This window comes from Ambystoma mexicanum, chromosome 5p (assembly GCF_040938575.1).
Source record: "Ambystoma mexicanum isolate Mex_15411 chromosome 5p, UKY_AmexF1_1, whole genome shotgun sequence".
Lineage (NCBI taxonomy): Eukaryota > Metazoa > Chordata > Amphibia > Caudata > Ambystomatidae > Ambystoma > Ambystoma mexicanum.
The window spans coordinates 5,990,225-6,008,511 of record NC_090930.1 but is presented as its reverse complement, the minus strand read 5'-3'; the positions used below and the strand labels follow the sequence as shown (position 1 = coordinate 6,008,511).

Below are 18,287 nucleotides of genomic sequence, written 5' to 3'. Positions count from 1 at the left end.
GGTCACGCTTAGAAACCTCTGGGTATCAAGTGTGTTATAAATAACCAACTACAATTACAAATTACAGTGGGAAGAAAAGCCATTCTATTCAAGGCGAGGTTGACAGAGACTGGCTTTGGGTGCAGGGAGGTAATGGCAGAGGGGTCCTGAATACAGTGGGAGGCTGAACCTTCGGTATAGTCAACTGGCACTTGCAAAGAGAGCATGTTCTCTTGTGCCTAATGTGTGGCTGTAGCGCCCACATGCACACTCACTCATGGGTGTAATGTCTAACTGTAGCGCGTATTCATGGGGCAAATGTCTGTCTATTGTGCCCATATCAACTCACCTATCAACTTTGCGTTTAGCTATCGTGCCAAGATGCACACACTCACTCATATAATAGTTTGTTTGTTTGTTTATTTGATAATGCGCGCCAAACCCTTGGGTAGCCGGGCGCAAACAGTGTACAAGAAAGCTTAGTCTTATTACAGTATATGGCATGAGCATAAGGAGCATAGGCAAAAAATATATGCAGAATTATATACAAACATATGTACAAGTACAAGGCCTAGCTTAGAAAAGTCCGAAACACTGTAGCAAGATTGTCTTACAGAAGGATAAATAATCAGGTTTATAAGTCAGACCACAAATCGAAGTATCATATATAGGCTAGGTAGGAGAGTCGGGATGCGTGCTCGGAAATCTAAGTAAGGAGAAATACATGGAAGCAGGAGATATGGTGAGGGCCGAGGGTGGGAATGGGTAGGGTGTAAGTCAGGTTATGTGTCATTGGCCCGCAACCAGTTGATTATCTTGTGTCTGAATTTAGGGTACGGTTGTTCAGTTCTGAGGTCGAGCGGTAACTTGTTCCAGCAGTAAGCAGCTTTGACAGGAAAGCTAGTTCCTCCTGCAGTCGAGCGTTTAAACCTAGGAATCTCTAGTTTAAAGGTGTTAGCGCATCTCGTGAGTCGCGTGGAAGTTCTCCTCGTGATTTTTTCCATTCGGTACGGGGGGGGCTAGGTTGTTCAGACACTTAGAGGTGAGGGAAGCTGTTTTGAGTAGGATTCTGTCCGTTATTTTTAGCCAATTAACCTCTTTCCTGAATTTGGTGACGTGCTCTCTGTGAGGGATGTTTAGTGCTGCTCTCAGGGCATTGTTCTGCAGTCTTTGGATTTTGTCTGTGATGTATTTGTTGGCTCCTGAGTACAGGGCATTGCAATAGTCTAACCTAGACATGATGAGAGCATTAGCTAGAGTGATGCAGCTAGAGCTGGAGAGGTATGGTCTGGATGCGCGGATGAGTTTGCAGGTGTAGGTGGTGGAGGAGGCGAGGGAGTTGACCTGCTTCTTGAGGGTGAGGGAGGAGTCCAGATAGAATCCAAGGGTTTTATCCACAGACATCACCTTGACAGGGTTGTTATCAATGCTGAAGGATATGTTGTTTGGGCTTAGTTTATGGATGTTGGCTTCAGAGCCTAAGATTAGTATCTCCGTTTTATCGTCATTCAGGCAGACGCCATGTGAGGCCATTCATGCCTGAATGAGGGTGTATATCTTGTTCACCAAGGCTGAGTCTGCCTCGTAGTCGCCCGAAAGGGTTATGAGGATCTGGGTGTCATCTGCGTAGTTTGTGTAGGTGACACCTAGTCTGTCCAACTTGTCAAACAAAGGCTTGGTGAAGATGTTGTACATGGTGGGGGAGACACAGGATCCTTGTGGGACACCACATGTTATTTTGATAGGGTCAGCAGAGTCGGAGATGGAGAAGACTTGCATAGTGCGATTGGCTAAGAAGGATTGGACCCAAGCTATGGCATCTCCGGTGAAGTTGGTGGCAGATTCGAGGTGGTTGCATAAGACTGCATGGTCCACCAAGTCGAAAGCTGCCAAGTCCAGTAGGAGGAGCAGGGCTGTTTTTCCATTATCCTTTAGTTCCTCAATTTGTGTCTTGAGGTCTAACAGAGCTGTTTCTGTACCACGGAGTGGGCGGAAGCCAGATTGCCGTGATCCAAGGTTAGTTTCCAGATAATCCTGGATTTGTATGTAGGCGGTTCTATCCAGAATTCTAAGTAGAAATGGCACAGTAGTGATGGGTCTGTAGTTGGTGGGGATAGTGGGGTCCAAGGTTTGTTTTTTCATTAGTGGTAGGACCCATGATTCTTTGAGGTTGGTGGGTCCCGTGTTGGATTTAAAGGAGGAGTTTATGAGCTTGATAATGAAGGGAGCTAAGTCCCTAGCTGCGTCCTTTATTATTTGTGCTGGGCAGGAGTTTCCCTTGGTTTGAGGGACAGTATTATTTTTTCTGTGTCGATTGTGGAGATGATCTTGAATCAGAAAGGTGCGGTAGACTTATTCACCTGAGATTGGGGTGTTTGTTGGTCCGAGGGTGACAGTGTGGCTTTTTTTGTGCAATTTTGCTTTGAAGTGAGGACATTTTGTTGGAGAGGGCATTTCGAATGTTGGTACACCAGGCTTTGTTTTTAGGGGCATTGTCTGTAGGTTGAATAGGGGATTCAGTTCGCGGAGGATGGCGAATAACTCTTTAGCATTAGAGTTAGCTTTCGCGATCCTGTCGTTAAAGGTGTTCTTCTTGGTTTTGATTATTTCTTTTTGTACGATTTGGTTATTTTTGTTGTTTTCAGTAGGTGAGTGGCGCCAGATAGATTGGAGCTTTCTTTTTTGTAGTCTTAGAGATTTGAGGTGTGGTGTAAACCAGGCATTTAGATGAGATTCCTGTTTAGCTTTGCGCAGTTTGATTGGGGCAGTTCGGTCTAGTGCTTTGATCATAGCATCATTGAAAGTATTTACTAAGACGTCAGGGTTATTGCTTTCCAATCCAGATATGTCTGGAAGGAGGAGAGGGATGATGTTTTCAACAGTCATATCATTCTTGCTTCTACTCGGGAGAGGGGGAACCGTGTAGTTGATTTTGGGGCTCAGGAGATCTAGTGTGGTGGAAAAAGTTATTAGATAATGATCAGTCCATGTTTGAGGAGCAATGTCTGTAATACTGATATTGCAGTTCAGTTCAGATACACAGTCGAGGGTCCTTCCTTTGATGTGGGTAGGGGAGAGGACTTTTTGATCAAGCCCATGGTCCTTGATCAGGGCTGCAACTGACTCTACATGTTTATTGTCCGTATCATTAAAGCCGAGGTTAAAGTCTCCCAGTAGTAGGGTTTGGGAATGATCTTTGGTGTTGTTGGCTATAAGGCTGGTTAGACCGTCTTCAAAGGTGCCTAGTGGCCCAGGAGGTCTATATATCAAATGGATTGAGAGCGTGCGATTGTTAGAAAGGGACATTTTAGCTGTGAGTGTTTCACAGGATGAGTAGGACGTGGACGTGGCAGGTCTGATGGGATGGGTAGATTTGAAGATGATGGCTAGTCCGCCGCCTCTGGCATTGTTTAGGATGTCAGCAATTTCTGTGGTGTCGGCCACCGCTGATCTCGCGTTAATGAGGGATCCTATTAGCATTAAGGAGGTACTGTGTTTAGTTATTTGACAAGTTTTAGGTGGTATGGTATCTAGAGTTGTGCAGATTTTAGTAGAAGGTTGAGCGCCAGAGTAGGTGGATTGTTTGACTGATCGAGACAGGTTTTTTGGCTGGGTATTGGTACGTCTATTGGCATTATTCGGATGGTTGCTTACAGGTTCATAAAAGGTGGGCAGCCTGGACCTGAGTCTCAAATTTCTATCCTTCGGGGGGTTGGTTTTGATAGTAGAGACCATTATGCTAAATATAGTGGTGATGAGTATTAGGGTCAAGGTGACTTTGAAGAGGCAGGTAGGGGACATTTCTGTCTATGCCAGGAACATCCTGTGTGCTGGCGTCTGGGTATTTTAGCTAGGGTCGCATACTAATGCTAATGCCTAGGTCACTAATGACTAGGGAGTACAGTAAACTAACATTTAGTACATTAAAGTTGTAGGAAAAGCAGTGAAGGAGTTCAAACATACTGGCATCTAGATTCGACTTTAGCGCACAGGTTTAAAACACTGATAACTGGAGAGCACAGAAGGGCTAAAACACTAGTGACTAGTGGGGACAGTAAACTAACATTCAGTACACTTAGAATGTAGAAAGGCAGTGACGATGTTCAAACATGCTGACATCTAAATGTGATTTTAGCATAAAAGGTCAATAACACTAGTGACTGTAGGTACAGTGTAGAGACATTCAGTACATTTGTGTTACGCGAGTGCGACAGCATACATGGCCTAGATGTACTGACAGACCTATTTAGAGGTAGTGATGCACATCATATTTAGCATAATAATCGTACATGTTATAGCCAAATCTATATTCCATACATAACAAACAATCTAGATAATTGTTGAGCCTGGACGTAATGTCTCCGTCTTGGGTGTGTATAAAGGAACGGTGGTGGAGAATTGCTGGGGGCTCCTGACAATCAGGCCATTAGGAAAGTGTTTTCGGTGCTATAGTAAGGGAATAGAGTTACCTTGAGTACAAGTTGGGGTACCGCATGGATCAGGTCACTGGAGAGTATGCAGTTTGAGCAGGGGGACGGGCTAACGGCGTGCACAGCCGTGACTGGCAGGTGACAGGCGCTGGCCTTATTAGGCGGGCCTTGTCCAGGAAGGACCGGCTATCGCCATCCGGTTGTGGCACGTGATGAAAGTAGATGCGTAGGGCCAATCGCGGGTCGTCACTTCTCGTGAGGTTGCTAGGCAACCTAGTAAACAATAATACGAGCGGCCATTTTTAGAAGCCCAAACTCGTGTACGGCAATGGCAGCAACTTCACATAGAGCCGCAGTGGAACAAAAAAAATGCTCACATGTGCTGAGGGAAACAAGGGGTGGGTGCAGGAAGCACTCAGAAGTTGCGGTCTGAGGGGCACAACGATCCACTTCCGACGATGCCCATTCTGGCGACGCACATCATGGATGATGCACAGCTGGTGGGAGGAGGGGCTCCTGACCTCCTAGTACGACGATGGCAGGTGAAATGGTCATCCAAGGCAGGTGCTGGCCTTATTAGGAGGGCCTTGTCCAGGAAGGGCCGGCTATCGCCATCCGGTTGTGGCACGTGATGAAAGTAGATGCGTAGGGCCAATCGCGGGTCGTCACTTCTCGTGAGGTTGCTAGGCAACCTAGTAAACAATAATACGAGCGGCCATTTTTAGAAGCCCAAACTCGTGTACGGCAATGGCGGCAACTTCACATAGAGCCGCAGTGGAACGAAACAAATGCTCACATGCGCTGAGGGAAACCAGGGGTGGGTGCAGGAAGCACTCAGAAGTTGCGGTCTGAGGGGCACAACGATCCGCTTCCGACGATGCCCATTCTGGCGACGCACATCATGGATGATGCACAGCTGGTGGGCGGAGGGGCTACTGCCCTCTTAGTACGACGATGGCAGGCGAAATGGTCATCCAAGGAAGGCGCTGGCCTTATTAGGCGGGCCTTGTCCAGGAAGGGCCGGCTATCGCCATCCGGTTGTGGCACGTAATGAAAGTAGATGCGTAGGGCCAATCGCGGGTCGTCACTTCTCGTGAGGTTGCTAGGCAACCTAGTAAACAATAATACGAGCGGCCATTTTTAGAAGCCCAAACTCGTGTACGGCAATGGCAGCAACTTCACATAGAGCCGCAGTGGAACGAGACAAATGCTCACATGCACTGAGGGCAACAAGGGGTGGGTGCAGGAAGCACTCAGAAGTTGCGGTCTGAGCAGCACAACGATCCGCTTCAAACGATGCCCATTCTGGCGACGCACATCATGGATGATGCACAGCTGGTGAGAGGAGGGGCTCCTGCCCTCCTAGTATGACTAGTGCCAGCTACTGTGCCCACGTGCACGCACACGTGTTCCTTATGGCCAGCTCCTTCACCCATGTTCACCCATGAAAGCCTGAACACCTGTGGAAGGCTGGTGCCTACTATCAAGGGCTCGGCTGGTCATCGCCTGACCCGGCAAAGGAATACTGGGAGTGGCTGAAACGGGTTCACTGTGTGATCATGGGCGTTCTTAGGTGTTGTGTTCTGTGAATTGCATTAGACATGTTCCAAACATGTCAATTGAGTTACCTTCCTATATAAAGGAGTTCACAAACAAATAAGGAGAGAAGTGGAACCCCTGAGCCAAGGTGGCAGGGTCCAGAGCAGGAGAGGATGCGCTGCCCCATACAGAGGAAGGACACTGTGCTGGTCCGCTTCCGGGCCCAACGCATGTACACATTTCGGAGCTGGAAGCAGCTGCCCTGTGCTTATTTCTGCCTGTGGGGATGGTGGTGGGGGGACTGGGGGGTTGTACCGATATCTTACATATCTCTGTCTTTATTGTGAGCATCTGTGAGGAATTCAACCATCCACACGGGGAGAGGGCGCTCGCATGGGCTTTTTGGATTTTTGAAATGAAAATGAATGATGGGAGATCAGCCTCCGAAAATGTGTGGGGCCATTCTGCACACATTTTCCCTGCTCACCGCACACCTAGCACATAGTCGAGGATACTCCGGGATGACACAGCCTACAGGCACCGTTCTCCCCTGTCATGTTCAGCTGCAATGTGACAGCCACTGGTACATCAAAGAATCTCAAGAAGGGGGAAGGCGTCACCTTCCTCTGGCCAGGGGCAGCCTAATTAAAATATCAAAGGCTCCAAGGATCTGCCTTCCTATTGTCTAAACTGCTGCTGGCAGCGCATACTAATAGGAGTTATTTAGAGCATGTCTGTGACATGCTTGCTTGCAGAATGGACAAGAGGAAGGCAGGACTAACACCTCTTGGAAATGCAATGTTCAACTTGAAGCTAGTTCCCACCCCTCTCTATGAAGGATAGTGAATGGCATGTCTGGGTCCGCTATTTACCGTAGGCAACCCCTGCAGAGCGGACCCCTTTCAGAGGGATGAACTATGTGATTTGAGGGACACAGAAGTCTGTTCTCTCTCCACAAACTTCAAGGGGGACCTGCACTTTGATCAAGAGCCACAGAGGACTCAGTTAACCAGAGAGACACGTTGATCTACAACAGACATAAAGATGGGTGGGACTTAGGAGTACATGTTGTCACCTCTTACCTTTCCTGTTGCAAAGCATGCATAACAGACGATTGTTGGTAGGGACACAGGATTGGTTCATTAAGGTAGGCTTAGCCGTCACCAATCACAGGGGCCCATTTGGCTTTAAAAGAGGGCTGAGCTCCTCACTTATCATATCATCCGATGACTTCCAAAGGAGTAAGAAGATGGACTCATTTGGACCCTGACTGAAGGTAAGTCTACCTTACAGCTTCCACCAGTGAAGGAAGGCCAGGATTTCCAAGAGAGAAGCAAGCTCCCTCCCCTTAGCATCTCCCAGGGAGAAGAGGGGGATACCGATTTCAGAGGACCCGTCCAGCAGCTCCAGAACCAGTAGCCAGCCAGCACACAGTGTTCCCTGCTAGGTTCAGCCAGCAAGCTTCCTAGGTGGGAAGTCTCAGAGAGTGTCTGAACTACAGACAAGGCTGTTGCGTGCAAACACTCTCCCCAACTTTGGGCCGTCCGCCTTAATGGACGACACAAGCCCTGCGAAGAAGCTAGGAGGAGTGCCAGAATAAGCATCAACCAGCGTTCATTTTTTAAGGACATTTTTGAGGCAGTCGAGCCCTCGAACCACAACCGGCTGCACCACTGACTGTTGTCATGAAAGCCGTCTGAGACGCCTCGACCAGAGTTCCAGATCCACCAACCAGCACAGAGACAATGATTCACTGACACTGAGCCTCTGTGTAGGCCAGTCTGCAGCCGTCCATCCAGCCTTGCTTGCCGAACTGCCTGCCGCCTGATAACCGCAGCTGTCTCCCGTTTTGAACTCTGTCGCAGGAGCTGCAATGCATCCTGGAACCGACTCAACACTGTTGAGCATCAAGATCCTCTCAAGCAGCAGGTACATTGTGGTTTTGACCCCCTGGTCCTTCTCTGAAGGGCCCTAGTGACATTTATGACCCATTGCTCCCTTAATGTTGAAACCAAATAACCATGAGCAGTTAAGACTCATTGCTTTACCAACAACCCTCCTATGAGTATCGAGAGTTCATCCCTTTCCTTTGTGAAACTGTCTGACCTCTATGTTCCTTTACAGGGTGGGTTGTATTTTGTAGTGTGCTAGAACTGTCTGTTGTAATAATTATAAAGTAGATATTTTTATGCAAACTTGACTGGACAATCCCTTTTGTCATTGGGTAATAATTGTATTTTCATTGTGTTGCAACTAACCAACGATCCACGACCTTGCAGAGATAAGCCTGCCGTTCGGTCCATGTTACCAAACATTGGACAAGGACGTTTATAATTTGCTTGTGTTTCAATCTGTTTGGATCACTTCTGGTGTACTAAAGGTGTGGGGCTGATTGATGGTTTAGGAACCGACATTCATCCCTGGACAACTGGTGCCCCGGAAGTTGATTCGTCACAGCATTGACACAGGGGCCAGTTTTTGGGCCTGCTCCCTTCTGGGCTCTTGTTGATAAGATGACACTCAATGTGTCATATCATATCATTTCATATCAAGATAATGAAAAAACAATCAATGAGATCTACGACCTCAATTGGAAGATAAACAATGGTCTAGCCTTGAACAAGGGAAAAAAAGGAGTTATTGGTGATTGCCACCGATGGCAGAATCTATAATCTAGGAACCGACTATCGTCATTTTCAAGTGGCAGATTGTGATATCAAGACCAAAGAAAAGGTAAACCCTTTAGGGGTCTATCTGGACCAACATCTAACCATGAAAGCGCATGTGAGTGGCTTAGTCTCCTCAACCTCCTACTGTTTCAAACTGCTGCCTCAGCTCCACCGGTACATGTCTCAACCAAACTGTGAAGTCATAGCAAGAGCTATTATAGGGTCAAAAATTGGTTGGTATATCTAAATCAGAATGTGCCAGATTACAAAGCTTGCAAAACAGTGTGGTCAGAGTTGTTATGGGCCTCAAGCGAAGAGACCATGTGTCTGAGGCAAGACACAGTCTACACTGGTTGCCAATAGAGGCAAGAGTTGAATTTTGACTTCTACTGATCATGCCTAAGCCAAACCCTGTCATACTTCAGTGACGTTTTGATCAATACATGCAGCACTAGGTGTCTGAGTTCCAACAACACAAACCAGCTCAAAATCGCAGCCTGTCAATTGATTGTAGCTAAGAATTGTGATTTTCCATTGGCTGCCCAAGAGCCTGGAATGCAATCCCACCGGACCTGAGGGAAATACGGTCTATTGCTGCGTTCCTAATAAAGCCTAAGCCGTTCCTATTTAGATACATCTTGTGTTTGACCTACGGATGATTTGCTCCTAACCGGTCCCTATACGCTCCATGTATTGGTTCCTCAGGGTCACCTGGTGCGCCTTATATTAAAGTAAAGTAAAGTATGGAGAGAGGGAGCTCAGTGTTCAGTGAATGGGCAGCTTCTAAGAAGCACAGACAGTATCTTCCTTTCTCTCACGAATGGGGCTTCCTGAGGGTTGTTTTGCGATTTGCAAAGCTGCGAGCCCGGGGTGGGGTGCACAAGTGGTGCACATAAGTAAACACGCGCGCCTGGCAGGAGCGTGTACAGTGGATCTCCCTAGGGTCTGCCGGCAGCCTCCATAGCCATCCCCAGCCTTTGCACCAGCATGAAAATGCATGAAAGCGCCAAAGTATGGTGGCAGAAAGGCAAGCTGCGTTCCACCCCTCTTCTCAACCAGACAAATGAATTACAATGTGCTGTGCCGTGAATGCAAGGCGTGAAGGCCTTACACGTCCACTGACACACATGAGCCCCTGTGAGCTTCTGGCACCTCACATGTGATGAATTCCTTAAGAACACAAGTAAAGGCTTCTCGCCCTGTTTGCACATGTGGAAGCATTTACACCACTTTACACTATGAACAGCCAACGCTGCATGTAACCAGGGGCCCCCAGATCAGAGTCAAAGAGGGGAATGCAGTGCATCTAAGTGCAGGCGAGCCTTCGTGCAGTATGCATGACCCTAGTGAGTGCGTCTAAGTGCAGGCGTTACTAGTCTCCTTCGTGCAGTATGCATGACCCTAGTGAGTGCATCTAAGTGCAGGCGTTACTAGTCTCCTTCGTGCAGTATGCATGACCCTAGTGAGTGCGTCTAAGTGCAGGCGTTACTAGTCTCCTTCGTGCAGTATGCATGACCCTAGTGAGTGCATCTAAGTGCAGGCGTTACTAGTCTCCTTCGTGCAGTATGCATGACCCTAGTGAGTGCATCTAAGTGCAGGCATTACTAGTCTCCTTCGTGCAGTAGGCACTACCCTAGTGAGTGCATCTAAGTGCATGAGTTACTAGTCTCCTTCGTGCAGTAGGCACGACCCTAGTGAGTGCATCTAAGTGCAGGAGTTACTAGTATCCTTTGTGCAGCATCTAGGACCCTAGTGAGTGCATCTAAGTGCAGGCGTTACTAGTCTCCTTCGTGCAGTATGCATGACCCTAGTGAGTGCATCTAAGTGCAGGCGTTACTAGTCTCCTTCGTGCAGTATGCATGACCCTAGTGAGTGCATCTAAGTGCAGGCATTACTAGTCTCCTTCGTGCAGTAGGCACTACCCTAGTGAGTGCATCTAAGTGCATGAGTTACTAGTCTCCTTCGTGCAGTAGGCACGACCCTAGTGAGTGCATCTAAGTGCAGGAGTTACTAGTATCCTTTGTGCAGCATCTAGGACCCTAGTGAGTGCATCTAAGTGCAGGCATTACTAGTCTCCTTCGTGCAGTAGGCACAACCCTAATGAGTGCATCTAAGTGCAGACGTTACTAGTCTCCTTTGTGCAGCATCTAGGACCCTAGTGAGTGCATCTAAGTGCAGGCATTACTAGTCTCCTTCGTGCAGTAGGCACAACCCTAGTGAGTGCATCTAAGTGCAGGAGTTACTAGTCTCCTTCATGCAGTATACACGACCCTAGTGAGTGCATCTAAGTGCAGGCATTACTAGTCCCCTTCCTGCAGCATCTAGGACCCTAGTGAGTGCATCTAAGAGCAGGTGTTACTAGTCTCCTTTGTGCAGCATTTAGGACCCTAGTGAGTGCATCTAAGTGCAGGCATTACTAGTCTCCTTCGTGCAGTAGGCACAACCCTAATGAGTGCATCTAAGTGCAGGCGTTACTAGTCTCCTTTGTGCAGCATCTAGGACCCTAGTGAGTGCATCTAAGTGCAGGCATTACTAGTCTCCTTCGTGCAGTAGGCACAACCCTAGTGAGTGCATCTAAGTGCAGGCGCTCCTTCGTGCAGTATGCACGACCCTAGTGAGTGCATCTAAGTACAGGCACTACTAGTCTCATTCATGCAGTATGCACAACCCTAGTGAGTGCATCTAAGTGCAGGAGTTACTAGTCTCCTTCATGCAGTATACACGACCCTAGTGAGTGCATCTAAGTGCAGGCGCTACTAGTCCCCTTCGTGCAGTATGCAAGACCCTAGTGAGCGCATCTAAGTGCAGGCATTACTAGTCCCCTTCCTGCAGCATCTAGGACCCTAGTGAGTGCATCTAAGAGCAGGTGTTACTAGTCTCCTTCGTGCAGTATGCAAGACCCTAGTGAGTGTATCTAAGTGCAGGCGTTACTAGTTTCCTTCATGCAGTATGCACGACCCAGCGAGTGCATCTAAGTGCAGGCGCTACTAGTCTCCTTCGTGCAGTATGCACGACCCTAGTGAGTGCATCTAAGTGCAGGCGTTACTAGTCCCCTTCTTGCAGCATCTAGGACCCAAGTGAGTGCATCTAAGTGCAGGCACTACTAGTCTCCTTCATGCAGTATGCAAGACCCTAGTGAGTACATCTAAGTGCAGGCGTTACTAGTTACCTTCTTGCAGCATCTAGGACCTTAGTGAGTGCATCTAAGTGCAGGTGTTACTAGTCTCCTTCGTGCAGTATGCACAACCCTAGTTAGTGCATCTAAGTGCAGGCGTTACTAGTCCCCTTCTTGCAGCATCTAGGACCCTAGTGAGTGCATCTAAGTGCAGGCGCTACTAGTCTCCTTCAAGCAGTATGCACAACCCTAGTGAGTGCATCTAAGTGCAGGCGCTCCTAGTCTCCTTCGTGCATTATGCAAGACCCTAGTGAGTGCATCTAAGTGCAGGCACTACTAGTCTCCTTCATGCAGCATCTAGGACCCTAGTGAGTGCATCTAAGTGCAGGTGCTACTAGTCTCCTTTGAGCAGTATGCACAACCCTAGTGAGTGCATCGAAGTGCAGGTGCTCCTAGTCTCCTTCCTGCATTATGCAAGACCCTAGTGAGTGCATCTAAGTGCAGGCATTACTAGTCTTCTTCATGCAGTATGCACAACCCTAGTGAGTGCATCTAAGTGCAGGCACTACTAGTCTCCTTCATGCAGTATGCAAGAGCCTAGTGAATGCATTTAAGTGCAGGCGTTACTAGTCCCCTTCTTGCAGCATTTAGGACCCTAGTGAGTGCATCTAAGTGCAGGTGTTACTAGTCTCCTTCGTGCAGTATGCACAACCCTAGTGAGTGCATCTAAGTGCAGGCACTCCTAGTCTCCTTCGTGCAGTATGCAAGACCCTAGTGAGTGCATCTAAGTTCAGGCATTACTAGTCTCCTTCATGCAGTATGCAAGACCCTAGTGAGTGCATCTAAGTGCAGGCGTTACTAGTCCCCTTCTTGCAGCATCTAGGACCCTAGTGAGTGCATCTAAGTGCAGGCACTACTAGTCTCCTTCGTGCAGTATGCAAGACCCTAGTGAGTGCATCTAAGTGCAGACACTACTAGTCTCCTTCGTGCAGTATGCAAGACCCTAGTGAGTGCATCAAAGTGCAGGTGTTACTAGTCTCCTTCTTGCAGCATCTATGACCCTAGTGAGTACATCTAAGTGCCGGCGCTACTAGTCTCCTTTGTGCAGTATGCAAGACCCTAGTGAGTGCATCAAAGTGCAGGTGCTCCTAGTCTCCTTCGTGCAGTATGCAAGACCCTAGTGAGTGCATCAAAGTGCAGGTGTTACTAGTCTCCTTATTGCAGCCTCTATGACCCTAGTGATTACATCTAAGTGCAGGCGCTACTAGTCTCCTTTGTGCAGTATGCAAGACCCTAGTGAGTGCATCAAAGTGCAGGTGTTACTAGACTCCTTCTTGCAGCTTCTAAGACCCTAGTGAGTGCATCTAAGTACAGGCGTTACTAGTCTCCTTTGTGCAGCATCTAAGACCCTATTGAGTGCATCTAAGTGCAGACGCTACTAGTCTCCTTTGTGCAGTATGCAACACCTTATGAGTGCATCAAAGTGCAGGCGTTACTAGTCCCCTTTTTGCAGCATCTAGGACCCTAGTAAGTGCATCTAAGTGCAGGTGTTACTAGTCTCCTTCGTGCAGTATGCACAACCCTAGTGAGTGCATTCAAGTGCAGGAGCTACTAGTCTCCTTCATGCAGTATGCACGACCCTAGTGAGTGCATCTAAGTGCAGGTGCTACTAGTCTCCTTCGTGCATGTCAGGCTGCTGGTCCTGAGAATAATCCAGTAGAAGAACTGGAAGTGTCGCTGTAGAGTTCTTCCTACCAATGTACCCCTTTCTATTTATAATCAAAACTACAAAGGGATCAATTAGCCGAAAGATGGAGATCACTGCATCCGTAGTTTGGCAAGTTCAGACACCGTTGTTAGCCTCGGGTTGGAAACTCCAATACTGTTGTTAGCCTCGGGTTGGAAACTCTAATACTGATTACTGCCTAAATGAAAAGACCTGAGTTCAAACAAGGTAGTCCCCAAGAACTATACAAGACCATGAATATTAGAACCAAACAAGAACATTGAACAGCAAGGAGAACGAAGAAACGAGGAGATGGAATGTAGTACACTTACCACTGGGGTCTATGGTGAGAATACTACCGAGGAACTCGTACACCATCCAACCTCACCCTAACACCTCGCCGACAAGAGGACGCATAAGCGGAAATAGTCTCTAGTCCAAGGTACTATCCCGACGAAATGAGGATGCCTAACGCCTTATGCACCAATGTTCACAGTGTCTAGTCCAGGTGCCGAGAATGGGATGGTGTAGGTTCACTCTAGGCAGTAGTGGAGGCAAGCAAACACGGCCGCCCATTCAGCCGTAGCGGATTGGGAGCCGCTCCCCAGTTGACGGCATGTGGCAGATGCAGATGATGTCCAAAGAGGTAGGTCGTTGGACGTTCCGAGGCGGCATCGTGTGAGCAATACAGATAATGTCCGAAAAGAGGAGGCAGGTCGTTGAACAATCCGAGGTCAAGCAGCGTGTGGGAAATGCAGGTATAATCCGGAAAGAGGAGGCCGGTCATTGGACGGTCCAGATTCAGCAGCGTGTCAGAGGACAGTCCGGGGTCATGGGCCAGGAGGAGAGCAAACCAGGAAAAAGAGGGCAAAAGGGAGGTCAAGAACAAGGAACAAACAAACAAACTAGCCTTGAATCAGAATCAGAAGCAACAAGTGCGGCTTCCCGGAAGGAATTATAGCGGGTGAGGACGGCCTCGTTTCCGCTTGACTCCTCCCCTGCGGAAAACAATAGCATTACGCTTGTGGAGGGCACGCCACAATCGCCATGGCAACGAAGCTGTATGCGTCCTGAAATGGGTGTGGATGTAACGGGAATCCGAACGTGACGTGAGTTTTGCAAGGGTTCTGCCAGAGAAACTGCCGGGTGACATAGAAGGCAATGAGTGTTTCTGGCCGATCCTGACAGTGCAGTATGCAAGACCCTAGTGAGTGCATCAAAGTGCAGGCATTACTAGTCTGCTTCATGCAGTATGCATGACCTTAGTGCCATGTGTTATGCAATAGAACCTACTGCCTGCTTGCTCCTATTAATATTCATCTCCCTGCTGAATAACCAGAGCAGGCACCTCGCCCATTTTACATGTCCAGGAAAGGGCTTTTATAACCCTTACTTCATCATTCAAACTGTCAATAGGGCTAAACCAGAACAGGCATTGCCAAAGCCAAGCGGATTGAGTTGTAACTCCCCATGCAACTCAAAGGCCTGCATTCTTGATCTGCAAAACCAGCTTTTGACTTCGCTGACACCTACAGAATGCAGAGCGCCTGCTCTGCTGCTGACGTCACTCTCTGCTCTATTTGCGTTATTTGAGTTTTAAATCCTCTGACCAGCACCTATCGTGCATCTTTCATGGTCAGGCATTATTTGCAGGTGTATAGAAAGAACTCTACAGGCATTTCAGGGTATTAACGCCTTGATAGTGGCAGAGTTCTGGTTTTCCGGGATGCTTCTGGGGTATTGTGTTACAAGTGTGAAATTGGTGTATTTAGGTGGTCGTGAACTTAAGCGACGAATTGTGCACAACCATATAGTGCACAGGATAGGAAACACTCTACCCTGAATGAGCTTTGACTCCCATTGGCTGCCAAATGTCATAGCCATGTTATCCTGATCTCTGGCTCCTGATGCAGTGGGAATCCCTGAATATAGTTCAATGTTAGACACATCTTAATGTATATGATATGGTTTGGTATTTAAAGCGTGCCTGTACACAGGCTAGGACAGCAGAAGTGATAGAAGGCCGTCGCCAAACACATATCCACCGGGAAGTAGCAGCAGATTCTGAAGGCAACAGGACTAGGAATAAGGGTGCAGGCACTCTAGCAGTAAATCCATGAGGGCAAGCGGGACAGACGAGCAACAGGAAGGAGGAACGAGCTGGAGCAGCTGAGCAACAGGAAGGAGGAACGAGCCGGAGCAGCTGAGCATGGGGGCGGAAGGAGACAAAGCAAGGGAAGAAGAAAGTGGCCAGAAATCAGGACAAGCCCGGAAGCTGAGCAAGGGCTTCGCCAGTATTGCGACACAGCACCTCTCTGTCTGTTCCAGCAGATCTAAGAATGCTGGGAGTGGTCATGAGTCAGACTCGAAGCGGAAGCTCATTCAACGGAATGTGGCGGCAGGACACCACACTTGTCTCTGCTATGAGAAGGCCTCGCACTGTTGCCACAGTGAGTCAGCCCTGAGATCTGGCAAGCGCGTAGAAGCTCTGGGATCTTTCATTTGTATTATTTAATAAAATGATGTCGGTAAATTCCACCTCAGGGAGGATGATCTGCTAACCAGATCTCCCTTTCACACGCGTCAGGCCAAAAGCATAGTGTCAGGCCTGATCTGCAGCGCCTGCTCTCCAGTGGCACAGACCAGATTCAGAGGTCACAGCTGAAGTGACAGCCTAGTCACTTCAGTACAGGGGCTGCATTTAAAATCTGCACCTCTGTTCCAAAACCACAGAGTCATGAGGAATTACTATTCTTGCGGCAGTTTCATTTTAAACATATAGCCATACCTGAATTTAGTCTATGATGGATAGCAATTAACATAGCTATCAGAACACCCATCAAATTAATATCATACATGTTTCAGCACTCTGCACCCAGCCCAGCTATGGGAGGGTTATGTGTATGCTGGTAAAACAGCCTACCACTGCCAAATGTCAGAGCGGGAGAGTGAATGACTGCGCCTCTCCTTTGATCCTTTGTGAGACCTGGTAACACCTCTCTCCAGCAGAGCAATCTCCCAGCAGCAGTTTGACATTTGATTCTATTGACAATGGAAGGGGCAGGGTTAAAATTAACAAAAGGAGCTCTGAATAGTTGGAGGAAGATTCCAACATTCTTCTTTCTGTACCTGTCTTTCCATCCTGTCCCCTACACTTCCTTTAGCACAAAGCTAATTTGGCTATTTGTCTCAAGAACAGGGATTGGCCTCCTTAAAGCAGGCTTGCTTTAGTCGAATCACCTATGAATTCTTGCCTATAAAACAAAGGGCAACCGATTCCTTCTCTGAATCACCCTTGAATATTTGGAGGAAGAATTCAGTAGACTACTGTTGGGAGATTCGACTTTTGGGAGCCAGTGAGGTGAACACTTAGTGTCCAAGGCAGAGACACGCTCTTCTAACTAACCAACCCCAGGGGACATTGTGGGTACCCTGCTACTGGAGCAAGAGCTGGCCCTCTTCCAGACACACTGGTACCCAGGACGTTACCGTGCTGAAGGACCCCTGCAGCCTCCCCTGTCCTTGGGAGCACGAGTACAAGGGCTGGATTCTGACTCACAGCAACCTGACAGCCAAGATAGCCAGGTTGCCTGTCTTTAATCGTGGAGAACTGATGGAACTGCTTTCCAACCGTGTTTGCCATATTTGTATCTCCAGACCCACCGGTGCTGCCTTTGGAACTCAACTGAACTCTTGGAACCATATCTATGCACAACATACTTAGCAGAGCCTGTTACCTGCTTAGCTCTAATGAACTGCTTACTGCGGATTTCGACTCAAACTGCTGAAACACCAGTCGCTAACCCTAACCAGCAGTTACTGAACAAATCCCATGGGCTGCACCTTGATCCACCACCTCTTTGAACCACACACCACAGCAGACCATCAGGATCACAGATTGAACCACCACCAACCTGGACCCGAACTACTGGAGCATCTTAGTCTATGGGAAAAGGGAGTCATTTTGTCACACTTGTCCCGTAAATTGTTCTAAATAGCATTTGTGTGCCTGTACAGTGAATCAGTGTATTTGTTATGATTTTTTATCAACATAGAAAGAATAATAAAAGTGGAGTCGGTGGTGGCACAGATCGCTGTGGCATGCCATGATCAAGCAGCAACCAGCAAGTTGATCATACATACCTCCGTGCATTTGTTCAAAGAGCTTCGGCATCAGTTGTGTATCATTGAGTAATGGGTTACCATTTTCAGATTGCAAGATTTTGTGAAATTGCCTTTTTATGTCTTTTAAAGACGATGCTAGCCCTGTAGCGCGTGTTCAGGCTCATTGCACTGAAGGTCTTATTTGTTGTATCCTCGAGTTGACATTTTCTCACTTGCTCTTTCTCTTCCCGAAGGCTTCTGTGGAGCGAGAAAAGCAGAAGATTGCATCTGAGTTTGAGGAGATGAACCAGTTCCTTGAGGAGCAGAAACAGATGTTCCTCAGCCAACTCGAGGAGGAGGAGAAGGAGATTGTGAGGCGACTGGAGGAAAGCATCTCCATGCTCACTGAGCAGAGCGCGTCCCTCAAAGCGCTGATCACTGAGAAGGAGGATATGTGCCAGCAGTCATCGGTCCACCTGCTGAAGGTAAGTGGGGGGTGCAGTGGCACCAGGTGCAATATCTACCACTCAATGCGAGAAAGACTGTTAAGGGTAATAATCGGAGCTTTACCCCAAAAAGCTGTTTTTATTTATTTATTTTATTGTTTTTTATAATGCATCTAATACCGTAGCTGAGTTCGGTTTCTAACCACGGATCCTGGATTCGAACCTCTGTTGCTTTGCGTTGTCTTGCTTCCAAGACCAGCACGTTGCCCCTGTGCTATC

General features: G+C 48.0%; 1 protein-coding gene across 1 annotated transcript in view; it reads left to right on the top strand.

Annotated features, from left to right (window-relative positions):
- The window catches only part of LOC138480667 (uncharacterized), a 248,614-nt gene that overhangs the window by 145,692 nt on the left and 84,635 nt on the right, over window positions 1-18,287 (top strand). The window contains exon 3 of the mRNA XM_069612340.1: window positions 17,817-18,047. Within this exon, the coding sequence (XP_069468441.1) occupies window positions 17,817-18,047 (231 nt within the window). The remainder of the gene's footprint in view (window positions 1-17,816; window positions 18,048-18,287) is intronic.